General features: G+C 38.5%; 2 protein-coding genes across 2 annotated transcripts; both read right to left on the reverse strand.

The window, feature by feature from the left end:
• Positions 1–937: 937 nt before the first annotated feature.
• LOC113683371 (neuronal acetylcholine receptor subunit alpha-6) lies at positions 938–16068 on the reverse strand. The gene is made up of 6 exons (XM_089186608.1): positions 15742–16068; positions 4248–4396; positions 3854–3898; positions 3200–3309; positions 2456–2691; positions 938–2218 (listed from the first exon to the last, which is right to left on the reverse strand). Exons 1-6 carry the CDS (start codon positions 15800–15802, stop codon positions 1485–1487), a joined length of 1335 nt encoding a protein of 444 aa, XP_089042734.1. The 5' UTR covers positions 15803–16068; the 3' UTR covers positions 938–1484.
• Positions 6715–8024, reverse strand: LOC113681365 (uncharacterized). Its single transcript, XM_027198461.2, has one exon. It carries the CDS (start codon positions 7745–7747, stop codon positions 6848–6850), a length of 900 nt encoding a protein of 299 aa, XP_027054262.2. The 5' UTR covers positions 7748–8024; the 3' UTR covers positions 6715–6847.
• Positions 16069–17253: the final 1185 nt, after the last annotated feature.

Genomic DNA, 17253 nt, shown 5'->3' on the forward strand with positions numbered 1-17253 from the left:
TAAGTGTCATGGCGAAACTATGAAAGTTTGTTTGAGAATATTTACGACCGCTCTTAGGAGCTAAAAATGTAGTCAAATTCTCGATAAAAAATGCCTCACCTTACTTCCACAGTGCATAGCTTCTTGTCTGACTGCTACTTTGTTGAAACGAGGCCTTCATAACGAGTAATCCATTTCTAGGTGTTCTACTCTCAGGATAAGTTCAGCATGCGACATAGTTTTTTCAAGTTACATTCTCGTACTACTATTATTGCGTTTTTATCTCTCTCCCAAGGAAACAGTTGCAATGCATAAGTTATTAAACTTTGCAGTTTGAAAGTGCATACAAGAATTAGGTTGAGCGTCTGCTTCAACAAGTTTGTAGAATTTTCACAAAGATAATTTCCTATGAAAAATTGATTCAATTGCGCGACTTGTGTCAAGAAACGATTTGGACGGTGCTTGTTTGTGAAATGTTGTATCAGTGCGTTTTGCTAATTCAATTCTGCGTCTGAATGAGTTTTCTCCATGAATCCGTTTACGCATGCTTTTCAGTCTCATTCTTTACTGGAAAGAGGCATTGTTCTTTACATGATCCAGTTTTTCGTTTGTGTTCCAATACAGACAACACGACTAACAAAATATTGTAAAAACACAAGGTTTCATTCGTGTCCAAGCTTGGGTCAGTGTGTTTTTTTATTGGCTTTACCTTAAAATGACGTTTTTCTACGTGGCTTTTTGTTTTTATTCATACTTAGATCCCGAAGAGCTGGCATATACACTCGATCCACGTTGATTTCGCAAACGGTGCAGAGATCGATTTGATGATCATGGAAGACTTGACTGAGTTCTTAAGGAGTTATACCGGCCTGAAAGGTGTTGGAGGAAATTTTTCATAGAGACCAGAAAAAAAACCAAAGATGAGAGATTCTTACTTGGTATGGGCAAAAGCTAGATATAAGGTTGTTTTAATTTTTAATGAAAAGTTGGCATTGATTTCTTCAGCCTGGCTTCATAAGTAGCGACGATTTTTAGCGTCTTCCATTCAAGTTTCGGTTCTGATGATAACAGATTACATTGATAACCTCACATCTGTCTAAACTGTGGCCCCAAGTTTACCATGAAATATAAACTTGAAAGCCCACATTCAATTTTATGGTTTAAGCCTACGGTCCACTATCATCAGTAAGGAGCATTTTCTCTTTCACAAGTTACTTTGTCGCACATGGAAAGGTATTTGCAAAAAACAAACAAACAAACAGATGAACAAAACGGTCACCGCCGCGCCCAAACTGATTGAGAACTGTCCCTCTAAGCGCGCGACAGGGAATTATTGCATACAGATGACCTTTTTATAGCCCGTCGGACTAAGCTACGAAAAAGTAATTCCCTTATTCTATCTGAATTAACAATCTGATGCCTTTCTATCAGATCGTTTAGCGATTTTCGCCCTCGTCCTTTATATGGTAGTGTCCCATCCATATTACAAGACCGGAGTTCTTAACTCAAGGCTTTCGAATCCAAATTGCTATCGTGGTTGAGATACCCAGGATGAGAAAAATAACTAGAAGCAGTCGATCCATCGCTTCTGCTATCTCTCTCCAAGAGTCCTTCCATTCGCACTGTTCTCTCTTTTCCTTCATAGTATTGACAATGTATTGCAATGCCGATTCGTCAGCGCCTTGTGTGTTTTCCGCCCTTTTTACTTCATTCTCATCTGTTTCTTGAGGATGTGACGGTGATTTTGACCTTACAAACACCGTGTTGTTTGTTCTCTTTCTTTCGTTTCGCCTGAGCACAAACTTTGCAAACTTGACTAGAGACGCCGACGGTTTTCTTTCGGCGAAGTGGCACCGAAGCACGACGACTGTGCCCACGAGGCTGAACCCGATAAGAAATATAGTCGACATGTAATACAACCCAAGAATCGCTACATCATCGGATGTTTCCGGCAAAGAATCGGCCAAAATCAGGAGATAGACACTCATAGAGAGCAATATGGTGATACAAAAGCTGATTCTCTCGCCACTATCGGGAGGGATGATAAAGTTCAGTATTACAAGGAGAATTATCACCACACAAGGCAGGATCTGGTACAGTATATGATACAAAGTTTTGCGCCGATAATGGAACGAATAGATGATATTAGAGAACGGATAGTCGCAGCAGTCGAAATCTTCATCGACAGTTTCTATTGTCACATCCTCCAGAGTCCAGTCCCCACTCTCAATAAACTTTTCTGACAAGAAAAATAAAAATAAAGTAAAACAGTTAACTGCGGGGAGTTCCATTCAGACCCGTACCCAGACTTCTCACTACTGGAGGACTATAACTCAACTCATCCCACATGTAATGACAGGTCTGGGAATGGAACCCAGGCCACAGCGGTAGGAGGCGAGTACTTAAACTCACCGCTGCACCATTTGCGCTCCCTGCATCCCCACAAGGTACTGATTATTTTACTACTCCAACCAACCTGAATGTGAATATTTTCCAGCTGGATTGATCATTCTCAGTAACCTGCTGTCATATGTCCATGAACCAAACGTTAATTTACATTCCTGCTTGTCAAACGGGTAAAATTTTACCCTCATGTCACAGGAGCTTTTAAATGTCGCAGGAGACATCCATTTATTGGTTCCATCGCTGTAAACCATGACGTATGTCTTGAACTTTTCTTTGAACCCTGACAGCGTTACATCTTCATCAGCACTGATTAAAAGGAAATAAGAGTGGGATCATTTATTTCCAGAATTTGGAGGTAACTTGGGCTTTAAAAAACAAAGGTAATCATTTTGCGTCAGCCTATGTCAAAGATGCTAATTGTGTATCACAGTCCCGTAAGGAATAAATTTGAAAACACTTTGGTACGTGCTGTCTGCTGCATTTTGCTACACTATTTTTTTTTCTTTTGTCATTTCCAAGCAAACTGACAACCCTTTTTTTTTTTAAATTTGACGTTGTGGTATAAGCTGCTTGCAATCACTGTTACCTGGGTATTCCTCTTCTTCTTCATTTCTAATTAAGAAATGGAAAGGGGTGAGGAGGGGGGGTGGGTTGGGGAGGGAACAAGGCCACGCCTATTCCTCTTTATTCAACAAGTGATGTGTCCCACACGGATTCGCTTTTCGAACCTTTCAACTGGAGTCTGTTTACGGAATTAGGAGAGAAGGAACGAATTCTAGTTATGCCAGTAGTAGTATGAGCATTAATTTCTTACTTGTTGTAAAGAACTGTGTCCGGGACCCAAACATCCTGAGGTGACATGTGCAGTGTATGTAAACCTTCGTAAGCAGATTCATCCCACTTTAAGTAAGGATTTTTCCACGACTGTCATGAAAAAGACAGAGGAAAGTTTTTCAGTGCCGTCTCTTTGCGGAGTATTGGGTAAGGATACGCTTTCCTTACAGGTTTAATTGAGTTCGATTTTCAATCAAAGCTTATCTACGAAGGTGTCAGAAGTGAGGAAAACTTCTGGATAAGACTAGTTTTAAATTTGAAGAGCCTGTTTTGTGTTTTATTTTGGTTTGTCTTGATTTTGTTTGTTTTGATCTATTGCTCGGTTTTTTTTGTTTTTTTTTTAGTTTTAGTTTTGTTTTTTTCTAGGATTCGCCGCCATTTCTGAGTCCCTCGTATTTCTCTTACCCTTTCTTCATTCAATTCCAACTTCCCTTTCGTTCGTTTCCTCTCTCATTCCCAGCTTACTCGCTTCCCTCTTATCCTCCCTTTCATTTCGCTAGTACCCAGTGTTCATCTCTTTCTTTAGGTCATACCATCTCCTTTTGCCTTCTCTCCCCTCTCAGAGTCAATTTTCGTCACTTGTCATGCGTGTGTAGGTGTAATAATTTACTATTAAGAGACTATGGAAACATACCTGAACAATCCAAGCGTCTGTAGTAAGAACCTGATTTTTTATGTCCTAAAATGAAAAGGAACGGAAAAAATAGGAACAAATTATACCTTTATTTTCTTTTATTTCATATTTCATTTGTGATTAGGTGGACATGGATATTCAGAGAGTGGGCCGACGTCAATTCCCTAGGGTTTTTTTTAACATGACCTATAAGTTTTATTTAGAGGTAATATTGTGAGGAGAAATGAGATGGCAGTCACTCTGAGGGGTCAAGGGGGTTGAAGAAAATTGGCATGTTCCAGGCCAGGCTTGGAAACCTTTCTAACTCTTCCATCATTTCGTGAATAACTACTATCGCAGAATGGACTTCCAAATAAAAATTCATCTTCGTCAAAGCGGAAGAACTCTCCCTTACCAGTGAAACGATCCTGCTAAAGCGGAACGAGAAAGTGATATTAATGATGTCATTGGGTGTGAGCACAGGCCGCACAGTAGGATGGTAGTCCTGTGATAGGTTGTGACGTAATCTTTGCTCAGGTGTACCAAGAGTTGCAGTCACGCAATCTGTGGATATTGAAAAAAGATTTGACTGAAATTGCGATCAGCGAAACCGTGTCAGTGAACAACCACATAGCTCCTGATTCATTGTGTCAACAATGATCTGTAAGATTACCTTTTTTTTATCAGTTATTCAAACTAGTTGTTAAAATCTTGAAAACGGACTTGCTGTTTGTTAGCTTTAGATTGTATAGAGAATCGAACTCTTTATCTGATCGTTTCTCTAACATGTCCGCTCTTATGTAACAGTGCATTTCTTCCATTACAATGCTTTAACTACCGTTCATTACGCGACCCGACCCAGGCCCCCCCCGGTTCTAACACTCCCTCCATTATCTGAACGCGTAGAACAGGCTACTAACATGTTAGGTGCAAAACCAAGATGTCGCAATTAAGCGCTTTGCCTTGCTTGGTTCCACTGCACTGTGATTTGCGTCTACTGTTGAGGCAGGCTCCTTTGTGTGGGTTTATTTTGCTCGAATACACCTTCAAAGCAGACCATTCTCGATGAATGGTTTCAATTAAGTCTTCGAGGTCAAAAGAACAGCTGTCCTAGTCCCTCTCTTGGAAAGCATCCTATCTTCCTGCTGCGTAACTATGGTAACTATGATAACTGTTGCGCGAAGGTTGTTCAAAGTATAGAAGTTTGTTATAAGTTAAATCCTCACGAACCTTGCCAATTGAGAAATTTGAGTGAGTCAATCCTCACCGCAGCTGAGTATGGGAGAAATGCTTCATCCCAAACGCAATTAACATTTATAAATCCAGTCGACGTAAAAACTGCCCTCTTTAATTAAGTGAAGCTGTCTGAGGGCCAAGTCGCACTAGAGGACAATTTCAGATTTGTCCAGGACAAGTCTGACTTGAAATCGGCCAGTGACAAAAAATTTGTCCGGAAAGCTACAGTCGCACTTGAGAACAAAATCTGTGAACAAAACATCACACCATGCTGTGAGCGTCACGCAATTTCCCGCGAAGCAGCCTTTACCCGCTGTTTCAATCCACAAATGACCGCGACACGAGGGATCTCAAAATGTTTCCACGAAGAATTCTAGCAATAATATTTTTCTTCTATTTTCTGGTTCTTCATCAGCAAGCAAATATCAATATCAATTTAATGATATGTTGTCTGTTATTAATGCAGAATTTACGTGCACAAAACATTCTAGTGACACGATGTATTCGCCGACAACGAAATCGTTATCGAAGACGAGCACCATACTATTGGACTCTTCCTCGTCCAGTCGAATCGTGGTTCGAGATCCATTATACTGATCGAACAATACCTGGGGACTATTTTCGAAGGCTCTTACGAATGAACAGAGAAAGCTTTGATTTGTTGCTCAACGTAATTCGTAACCGGCTGACGAGACAGAATACAGTTCTGCGAAATTGCCTCACTCCTGAAAAGGTCCTTGCTTGTGGTTTGCTTCGCCTTGCACACGGAAATTCATACGAAACAATAGGACCTGCGCTAAACGTCGGCAGAACTACAGCAATAGAGGCTTGTCAAGACGTGGTTGAGGCTCTTTATGACTTAAGGAATGAGTACATCGAATTCCCTACAACAGTGGCCGAGACAATGAGGTGTATAGAGACATTTACGGACAAATCACGACTTCCAAACATTGTTGGGGCCATAGATGGCACTCATATCAAAATAGTTGCTCCTAGAGACAGTGCTGTTGATTATTTTAGTCGAAATCAGCAACATGATTTCATTATTCAGGCCGTTGCTGACGGTAAGGGATTATTTCTTGACTTTGCAGCGGGTTATCCGGGAAGTATCCACGACGCTAGGGTATATCGAAACAGCTCGCTTTATCTAAGAGCAAGCAACGGAGATATACTCAAGGAACCCGTTGAAAGAATCGGCATCACAGATATTCAGCCTTACCTGGTAGGAGACAGCGCATACCCTATTTCCCCCTGGCTTATGAAGCCTTATCCTGAAGCGACGCGTGACCCTGGCGAGATAACATTTAACAAGGAACTGTCGTCTCACGAGTAACCATCGAGTGCGCTTTTGGCTGCCTCAAAAGTCGTTGGCGAATTCTACAAAAGCGGTTGGATAGCAGAATAACTTTTTCTGTGAAGATTGCCATTGCTTGTGCAGTGCTGCATAACTTTTGCATTAAAATTGGGGACGAATGGGAGGATGATTTTTACGATGACGATGATGACCGCGGAAACGAACAGAACAATGACTTAATGCAGGACGGGGAAGATATAAGAGAGTTGCTAAAAAACAGTCTATGATTCTTCAAATCCCTTTTTAAAGAGAAGTGTGTGATAAAGATAATTTTTGCATTTACAACAAGAAATCAGTTCAAGCAGTACATTCATTTGTTTCCATAATTTCGTTTGATCGATTCGCAACATAAACAATAACATGTCTTTTGATAATGGTCGATAATGATTGTCTCCCAATAGTCCAAAACAGTCTTGAATTAAAGTTCAGTTGTCTTTCTCATTCTGTTGGCCAAGGATTTTCACAATGGAGCCCATAAATTGGTTCATCATGGCTAGCTGCTGCGTCTGTGATTGTTGCAAAGAATCCATAAATGCTGTAACTTTCTCCCCCTGCTGCCTCATATCCTTTAGAGCCATCTTGAACTCTTCGTCGCTGTCATTATCAGGAGCTTTGCGTTTCGAAGCTCGTTTCCCTTTCTTTGACGCTCTTCTCTTTTCAGCTGGAGTTTGTAGCACATTGGGGCTAGATGAAGTACTGTTCTCGCCAGTAGTATCACTTGATTCAGCTACAACTTGGGGGGCACTTTCGCCGCTGATCCCCGCTTCGGCTACATTATTGAAGGTTACTAGGTCGCGGCATCCAAGGATCTTATCGACCTCATCGTAGTAGACGGATTTCCTAAGGTTTCCTCCTGTTTGATTTTTGTTCCAATCTTTTGCATTCTTGTATCTTTCTATGATGTACTTCATTTTCCGAATACATTTGTCGGCCGTCTTGTTGGACTGTAGCGCTTTCGAAATCTTCTCAGCGATCCAGGCCCACGTTTTCCTGCACTCTCTGCTTTCCAGCTGATCGTGTTTTTCAGCCCATAGTTGGACTAACAGTTTTTCCTCATCTTTAGTCCATCGTTCCTGGGCCTTCTTGTTCTCGGAAGATGTACGGCGCGAAGAAGTTTGGGATGATTCCGGCATTGAACCGTCTTCGACGAACGGAAAGGATTCTGACAACGAGCCAGAACTTGCGGTTGAAGGAGATGGGCTTGCAGTTCCTCGATCATTAAAATTGTAAGTGCTAGGCAACGGATATATCCATCCTGGTGGATATTGAGGATATTGTTGCCCCATTTCATAAGGAAAGTATTGGTTGCCCGTGCCTGGATTCATGTTGTTGCGAAATGAGAACGTGACCAATTTTGCCGCGAAGTCTATAGCATAGAGACTCTGCTACATATCACCTGTCAAATCATTTCCGAATTAGAACACCCTCGCTATTGTTTTCCAAAATTTGTCTCAATTTGGCCTGCTCCAGAGGTAGTCGACGGCATCTTTGAAGTTTGTCCGCCCGCGACCAAATTTTGTCCTTTGGTGAACAAACCGGTCGCACTTGGTTTTTCATTGTGATGACAGATTTTTGACATAAATAAACAGTTTTGTCCTCTAGTGCGACTTGGCCCTGAGTCACGTTCGATGGCAGTCTGTGGTTCTGAACTTGACCGCAAGTCATTAGTTGGGCCGCCATACAGCTCGCACTCAAAATAATCATGATAGAAACAGCAAAAAAATAATTTTGAAAACTAGAAAGAGCTAGAGAGCTAAAACTCAGAGGGGCCTTTAGGATGAACTGGTGATAGCAGACATGCGCAGCTCGTGATGATTATCCCTAAAATTTACGCGAATGAAAATAGACTTCGTTTGCGTTATAAAAGGTGTTGACTTGCATGTCATTATTTCTCGACACGAAATGTAAATTATGGGCACATTGCGGTCGTTTATTATTTTTTAATACCTACACATTGCTTGAATTAATCACACATTATCTAGAACGTACACGTTACCCAAAAAAGATACCACTAAAAACAAAAAGCATGATGTGAAAAATCATTTTTAAAAGGGGTAGCAACTACAGATTGAAGATTTAATTCACAATGATTGAGATAGCAGTTTTGCACTTGACCGGAACTACGTTGACCGGAAGTTACACGATAACATAACACGACGTGTTTTGTTGACAGCTTCATTTGACCCTCTCAATCATTCGACTTAAACACCAAGTGAGTAAGTTTAGTTTTATGTCTCCTGGACAAAATGGCATCATCAGAGACCAGAATCATGACAAAGCGAAGTGAATTTCAACACATTGTTCAACAATGCGAGGACAATTTCGACGAAAGTGAAATTTCCTCTACAATTGGAACTTTGGAAGCCGGACTAAGGGATGTGGTGAGCGAGGTACGGGGGCTACATCAAGATATGGACAACATCGAGACGGAAATTGAAAATTTGAAGAAGAGAATGCTCGACTGCAACAAGCTGGCAGAAAAAACAAAAGAATGAGAATATAATTGTCACAGATGCGATGGCAATTTTGTTCGTGCGGAAACCGCGAAGATACAAAATGCAAGAGTTGATCTTAAAAATATTGACAATGTTGTGGTGAACTTTAAGAGCCTTTTTATGGCGCCATGGAGACTCTTTGGGAAATCATGCACCAAAGTGACTAAAAACATTTAAGAAAAAATACGATGAATGTGTTAGGTAAAGCAGGTTTGAGATTTCAAAGAGTAATTTTGTATGCAAAAGATGTTCTATTTTTAACATTTTTTTTTGGTGAGAGCTTAATAATATTGTATAATGCGTAGTGATAATTTGCGAAATATCAAGAAAAATGCCATAAACAATATACTGAACTGTAAAAATGGTTTTGCAAAGGTGACTAAATAACACGGATTTATCATGAACTCAGAAACACATTAAAATAACGATGGATTTTATAGTTAGAATGTCTTCAAGTCAAATTATTCTACTTAAGTTGTAGAAATTTACGTCACACACAGGCCTTAGCTTGTAGGGCACTCTCCTGTTTGGAAAGCTAATTACAGTAAAAATAGAATTTATGACGCAATTTTAAATTGTAGAGCCTAGATACATTTAGGACCGCCTAAAGGTCTTGTCGTCAAATAATGCGACTCTATTTTTAAAACATGAAAAATTTGCCGTTAACCTGAAAATCTGTATAAACAAAGCATCACGGAAGCTCTTGCAGAGAGCACTTTTTAAATATTGGATTACCAAGTTCAAAATGAGAATCTTGACCCTTGCGAAAACGTCAAAAACTCCGGCGATATTGTAGAAACGAGTAAATTTCTCAGTACTCGAAAACAAGAAGCCATTTAAAAATTACTATGAAGGATTTAAAATTTCCAATCATTCCTAGATAAACAATCACGCCTCTTGAGTTCTAAAACCCAAAAGTGCTTGAAGAAGAAGAAGGTGATTGCCGTAGGAAAAAAACTCGAGGGTAATGGCACTCTGCCTGACTAACAAAGCAGACACTACTTCAACCATCGGTTAAGCAATATTAAATCTTTTTTTTGAAAAATAACTACTGGCTGTAATCCTGTTTTATCACCTTCAAAGCGCATTTTTATTCAAAATTTTCACCCTTGGCTTCTTTATCATTAATTTTTAATACATTTGCGAGTTCCCAGCATTTAATCAACGGCTGTATCATGGAGTCATATGTGTTGAGAATATTTAACCAGAAAATAACTGTAATTTTTTTATCATGTTTAGCCCTGGTTACTGATTTTTATTTTGTGGATTTTTTCTAAGAATTTGTTAAGAAGGTAAGCCCGACAATCCCGACAATCCCTACACTCCCGACAATCCCTACAATCCCGACAGTCCCGATTATCCCGACAATCCCGATTATCCCGACAATCCCGATAATCCTGACAATCCCAACAATCCTGATAATTCCGTTAATCCCTACAATCCCGTCAATCCCTACAATCCCGCCAATCCTGACAATCCCGATAATCCCGAAAGTCCCGACAACCCCGTAAATCTCGACAATCAAGTGATGTTACACCGGGAGGGTGAACTATATAGTGCTATCATGAGCCAATGGGCTCCTGGTTATTTATATCACTGCTTTACTATTTCCTCTCCGCGCTTGCGCACCTATCCCAAAATCAACTACGTCTAAAAAGCAATTACCATACCTTAAAAACCATTTTTAAAGTGCCTGCATTTAAGAATACTGAGTATTTTGATGAAGCCGAAATAAAATTTAACCCTAGGTTAAAACAGGTAATGTTTTCATTTTTATCATTTCAACATGAAGCTGACGGTTTTGATTTAACTTTTGCCCCGCACTTAATCAGCCTCGTTTGGCAAGTACATTTAAGACCATGCAGTGAGTTTATAAATTTGGTTTTTTTTACTTTATGTGACCTCTTTTTTATCAGTTTATAACTGGACAAAATATATTCGAACGACAATAGTTATGGGCGGCCGTCACCGCCAAAAATACAGGCATAATTAATAGTTTGTAATAAACAGAAATGGTCTAATTGTATTTTGGAGAACGGTCTATCTTATCTCAGAAGATTTCAGTATTTAAAATACAAATGGACACGTCACCATTAGTGAAATGGCTTAAGTTATCGGCAAATGGTTAATCGTAAGCCGCAGTGGCTTAGTATCGCATCAATCTACTCACCGTAAAGTGAAATGGTTTAGCGTGACCCCAAATGGTTTAGCGTGACGACAAAAAGTTTAGTTAAACCGAAATGGTTTTAGTGTTACAGCAGTTAGTTTACGCTGTAACTGCCAAAGTGGATACGTCAAGCTTGAAATGGAACAGTCTATGTGAGGTCTTACGTCACAAGCCTTACGTCATTCACATCGAATTTGGCGCGAAATTCGCCAGAACGATCGCGGTAACGAGGTATTCGCCGCGCCGTCCACTCGACGTTCAACACAGGAAGAATTGTTTCTGTGGCCTCGTCTTCTTGACTCAGCGAGCCTTATTCCGGTAATAATCATTTTTTATGTTTGTCTATTTTCGCTTGTTAGCGAATAAATTTATACCCTCGTCATCTTGCCGCAACATTAGTAAGTAAATGATATTTCGTATGAAACCGTTTTCATCGAGCTGCTGAACATTCAGTAACTTAATAATCAGTTAGTGAAAATGAAAGTAAGCTTAAGCTTACATTTCACAAAAACGTATTTTCCTATCGTTTCCAACCAGATATTTTTCAGTTAATCTCCAATTGTTACGGCTATTGCCTCCTATGGAGGCGAAGCCATATTGTTGTCCTGTTGAATGAGTGAGTAATAGTAACAATAGAATACGAACGACCTCTTCATCCACAACGAAGTCTATCGAGTTTTACCCGATATTCCTCGCTCTTGGCTTTTGTTTGTTTCGGAATATCTTCGGTCGTCCAACGCCTAGTGACGACTTCTTTGAATCGCTTCGAATGTTACACGGAATATTAGTAGTTGAGTGTTAATTATCCACTATATTCTTGAATCATCTTTCTCTTGTAGAACAGGGCTTTCATAAGTATGTGGGATGTGTTTTTGCATGCGAGACAAATCTTCTGCAACGCTACCTTATCATCATACAACCCCTGGTTCTTTTCAATGCTACAGAAAAATTGTGCTATATCAGTAGCCATATGCAGTCCGGCCTAACTGTCTATTTTTATAGTTTTTAAAACAGGCTAAATTAAGCCGCAACTAATCGAGATTTTATCTTGAGATCGTAAAATTCCTAATACTTGCGGCTTAACCATGTTGGGAGTTCAAATTGCTATCAGCCAGTTTCAAATTATTTTTTTTGTTCTTTTTAGTTTCTTACAGTGAAAACTTCAGTTCTTTTAATGGAGAATTATTATCATGCTTACGCCTCAAGATAAAATCAGAATCTGAAACAAAAGGAATGACGAAAATACAGATAAAATGCATCACTTTACGCGACAGCGCACTTACAGTCTAGACTGTCAGAACCACTGCTAATAAACGTGATAAAGCGATTCATTGTTTTAAGACGACAAAACTACATCTAAAGGGCGCCTAAAAACTGTTAAAACTATTTAGTTAAAAACTACATAGTTATAAATGGTTTATAGTGAAAACTGCTGTACTTTAAATGGAAAATTCTTACCATGGTTACGCGTGACCATGGTAAGAATTCTCCATTTTATTACCTCAAGATAAAATAAGAATCTTAAACAAAAGAAATGACTGAAATATTGATGAAGTGCATCATTTTACGCAACGGCCCATTTAAAGTCGAGACAGTCGGAACCATAGCTAGGAAACGTGATAAAGCGATTCGTTGTTTTAAGACGACGAAACTACAACTAAAGGACGCCTAAAAACTAAAGACTGTTCCATTTCAAGCTTGACTTGTCTATTTCACTACTGTATTTTTGGCGGTTACGGCGTTAACCAACTGCTGTAACACTATACTTGTACTAAACCATTTGTCGTTAAGCCATTAAGCCATTTCACACTACTCTGAACCGTTTATGTCAAGTCACGGAACCAAAGTACAGTTAGCTCAACCGTTTGTTATTTCGACATTGAACCACTTCAGTTGACGCTTCAGTTAATCGTGTTTTTATTGAATCAGTTCAACAATGGTGGCTGCTCAGTTTCTGAATTGTAAAAAACATTTTTTGTTTGAATATTTCATTTCACCAAAGGCGACTTGTCCATTTGTACTTTAAACAAATCTCTCGAGATAAGATAAACCGTTCTCCAAAAGACAATTAGACCATTTCTTTTTATTACAAATCATTTACTATGCCTGTATTTCCGGCAATACGAGTGCTTACAAAATCCGACGATTGCGCAGCGGGAGTTTGCTCTGTTTTTCACGAGTATGATTATAGACCGAATTTGACGACACGGAGCGAGCATCGGAGCCCGGAATTCGAAGGTATGAGATTCGATTCCTCATGGGGAATCGGAATTTTTTCTTTGTCCCACGCTCGTGACAAGACGAAAAACATCTTTCTTTAGGACACGAAGTTTCATGACCAATTCGTATGAATTTGGAATAAATAAGCACGAGTAAATTTTTACAAGACTAACGAAATTGCACTCGCCCTATGGGCTCGTGCAATTTGTGCAACCAAAAAGCAGTGCTTTTTACAATGTTTTTCAGCTGCTGTATTGTTGTTACAGTGGTGAAACTACAACCTACTTAAAAACGCCGGCCATTGTTTCGCTCGCCAATTTTTAGCGTATCCAAATGTTGTCACATCCAAGGCTCGCATTTGATAGGCTATCAGTGAGTTTCTTTTCTTATTGACCAATCAGAATGTCTGGTTTTGTTACTTCTTTGCACTGAATTGACCCTATTCTGCATTCAATTACCTGCAAACTGCATTTATCTTAACCAATCAGAGCTGAGTAATTTTTTCCGAGAAAAGAAGAATGACTTAGTTAGGGGAAAAAAAGGGAAAATTTGCATTAAAAGACTGACAAAGAAGGCGTGATTCGGAGAGAGTCTAAGAGTCTGAGGAGTTCGTACACTGTTTCCACGGCGATTAATACCAAGGTTGTGATTGGTTGATTTAAGCTACAGCTTTGAATGTGGTTGGCTTATGGAACTGTCCGATAAAAACTTGGCAAGTGCATTAGTGGAAAATGGGAGTTTTTTTAAACCAATCACAGTCGAGGAAATTGTAATTTTCATGATTTTAATGATAGTAGCAATAATATTATTATAATAATAATGATCATGCTGATATTAAAACGCTGTAATAATAGAGGGCAACACTTGACACAAATAGAGATACTGAAAATCCTGTGGCCCTGCGTCATCTTAAAAATACATCACTGAAATAAATACCAAATTGAAATTGAAAATAGCACATTTATGCAATACTATGTCGATGTTTTTTGTCTTTGATGACAATTTATAGGTAAAGAATGTTTTAAATCTATTATGCAGGGTCTATTCATGTTTCTACGTGTTTTGTCTTTATTTGCTGTACACAGCATGTCCTCTTTGAGTTTTAAGATGCTTTGGTTCTTAAAGATGCGTAAATAGAGATTCATTGATTTTAGTTCAAAATAATGAATAAAAATACCCATTGAAAAACCTTCTAATTAGTCGCTTTGACTTCGCCACATCGGCTGAAGAATAAGTTGATTCTAATTTAAGGGAACTTTTTAATCTTCTCGAAAGTTCAGCGTCAAAATATATTTGTAACCTAAGTAACACCTGGCTGGCTATGAAATAATTGAAATGAAAGATGAACTATTCAAAGGAAAGCTAGGAAGCATATCCGCATTGAATAGAGCGTTTTTCACGCTGAGAGAGTATTTCAGTCGTTTTGATAGCAATACATCTGCTTCCACACTAGGCGAGAAGTCAGAGATTGAAACTAAGTGCTTAATTAATAAGTGAAAATGATGCCATTAATGGTTTCGACATGATTTATTGCCATCATCCTAAAGTAATCACCAAATGTAAAAATGCCCATTTTCAAGATCTGCTCTATCATTTATAATACACGATTAAGTATATTTTTACGTTACAATCTTCGTGCGTCATATGCAATGCCGATTACATCGGTTTTGTTTCGACGTGTTCAACTAATAACAGAATGGTGAATTTTTACTTTCCAAATTTTAATAGTTTCTTCTTAACCACGTCATGCACTGAGATAAAAACAGGTTTTATGGAAATAAAGGTTGCCTTTAGTTAAGTTTATGCTGAATTTTTGCAAATTGCTTTTAGATGCTTGTATCACGCAGGTATCATTCATTTAAGTTTAACAAAATCTTATCAGGTACTATTGTCATTGAGGCAAAAAAATCGTAATTTTTTTTCCTGTTTAGCTCAAAACATAGTTGCAAATGCAAAGGGTATTTAAGAAATGTCAAAGGAAAAAGATGAAATAATTTTATTGTTGATATTAAATTTAAACTAGCTAGAAAACAACGAAAGCAACCCCTACTCTAGTGGTGATCACATTATATCAGCAAAAATTTAAACAGTTTCGGAAGATTCTCATCAGTTAACGTGTAGTTGTTTTTTTTTTCTTTGATAAATGCTTCGAATGAATACTGAATGAACTTATCTTCTCGAAAATACTTTCATTTTTGTCCAGTATCAACGCGACTGGAGATAACAGAAAATGATCAAACGCTCTTTGCTGAATATTTACGACATTTTATGGACTACGTGTGTTTTAACGCCATAGTGTTACAGTTTCAAAGGAGTACTATGGTTATGCAATGTTTTTCAAGGTTCCCAACATTGGGAAAAAAATGCAGACAAAATTGATTCTTCCTCATAAACTTTTTGCGAATGATTTCTAATATCGAACAACCTATAGACTCACCTTTCTTTGAAATCAAAATAGCAGATAACATCCAAGGTAACATTAGAACTCCTGCAAACATTATTTTAGTTTCAGAAGGACGTTTTGCCTTCCACACACTAAAGAAACCTTGTCAAAGCTGCCCCCAAGCTTGATAAATTATTATCATAAATTAAATCTTTTTGTATTCCGTGTTTACGAATTGCGCTAAACCGCCAGCTGGTAGCTGTTATGATCTTGTCTCTCTCACGATGATATAATTATCTAATGTCCTGCCCCCGTGGCTCAATGCCCGGGGGCAGGACACAATATCCCACATGGACTGAGTGCCCGTTTAAATGCAGTCAGAAATTTTCATATGATTTCCACTAAATAATTCTTTCAAACTTCCTAAGAGTATCAGATGTTTTTAGTCTAGACATTTCAAGCGATTCCAATAGTTGTTTTGACTTTTTAGTGGACAAATTTTCCAAACTTGTGCATGCTGTCAAACTGTTTGGCTGTCGAGACTTAAAAGCATTCGCGAAAGCATTTCCTGGAGCGGTTTCAAATAAACTAAACTGATGCATGTCCGGCAGTCAGAATTAAGAATTATTCACCGCACTCCCACTGAAAACCTAATGCGAACCTGATGAGTGTGTTCAAAGTTTGATCAGAAATGCCAAGTGATTCCAAAGATGTCAATATTTTTTTTTTCAGTGGAAGATTATTGCGAGCTTGTGTATATCACAATTTTAATCGCCAGAGTTGAGCCACTGCCTAATTTAATTTCACAGCAAGCCACCAGAATACAAACATTTTATTTTGAATAAAACTCATCTCTTCAACTGTGTTTACCATAAGTAAAGAAGAAAACGGACAAAAACTTCATGGCACATAAGACTGCAATTTGGCGCATAAGCGGATTAAGACGTGAAAATTTAGCACTTCGAAATTAAGGCCCTTTCCACTAAACTGGAAAATTATTGTTAATAATTCTTCCCAAATATGTTTCTTGGCAAGAGTTCCCTGATAAATTCTTTCGATATTTCGGACAAACGTTTCCTTAGGAAAAAGTTTGCATCACAAGTTTTTAACGCCTTCTTCGGTATAAATTAAAATAAAACAACTTTTTTCTGGCAAAGTTCTCTTTCCTCTTAAGTCAATAAAGTTACATGTTAACACTTAGCATTTACACCAGCCAAGGAAAAATTTATCAACGACGAAATTTTCTGAAGTAAATAACTGGGCAAGTAAAGTAAAGCTTCCTTCGACAAATTTTCACTAGCAGTGTAAATAACACTAATTTTTTCCTGTACACTTCCTATTAGAAAACCTTTTCGTGTAAACGCCTCGCTGGCTTGCGCCAACCGACGTGATTTTTGGCTTTACAAAACAATTTTCTTTCTCATAATGCTAGGGATTACTTAGATGAAAATTTGAGATAGTCATACGGTATTTTACAAGTAATGAACTTTAACAGACATTTCCGCGACATTTCCACCTTTGATATGACACATCATCATGACTGTTTATTATTTTGTGGTCAAACAT

This window comes from Pocillopora damicornis, chromosome 11, assembly GCF_964200805.1.
Source record: "Pocillopora damicornis chromosome 11, jaPocDami1.2, whole genome shotgun sequence".
In the NCBI taxonomy this organism is placed as follows: domain Eukaryota; kingdom Metazoa; phylum Cnidaria; class Anthozoa; order Scleractinia; family Pocilloporidae; genus Pocillopora; species Pocillopora damicornis.

Coding starts and splice junctions, on each gene's coding strand:
- LOC113681365 (XM_027198461.2), bottom strand. CDS start 7,747: ATGAATCCAGGCACGGGCAACCAATACTTTCCTTATGAAATGGGGCAA.
- LOC113683371 (XM_089186608.1), bottom strand. CDS start 15,802: ATGTTTGCAGGAGTTCTAATGTTACCTTGGATGTTATCTGCTATTTTG. Junction 2,692..3,199: donor GACACAGTTCTTTACAACAA/GTAAGAAATTAA, acceptor CCTTTTAATCAG/TGCTGATGAAGATGTAACGC. Junction 2,219..2,455: donor TGGAAAATATTCACATTCAG/GTTGGTTGGAGT, acceptor TTTTCTTGTCAG/AAAAGTTTATTGAGAGTGGG.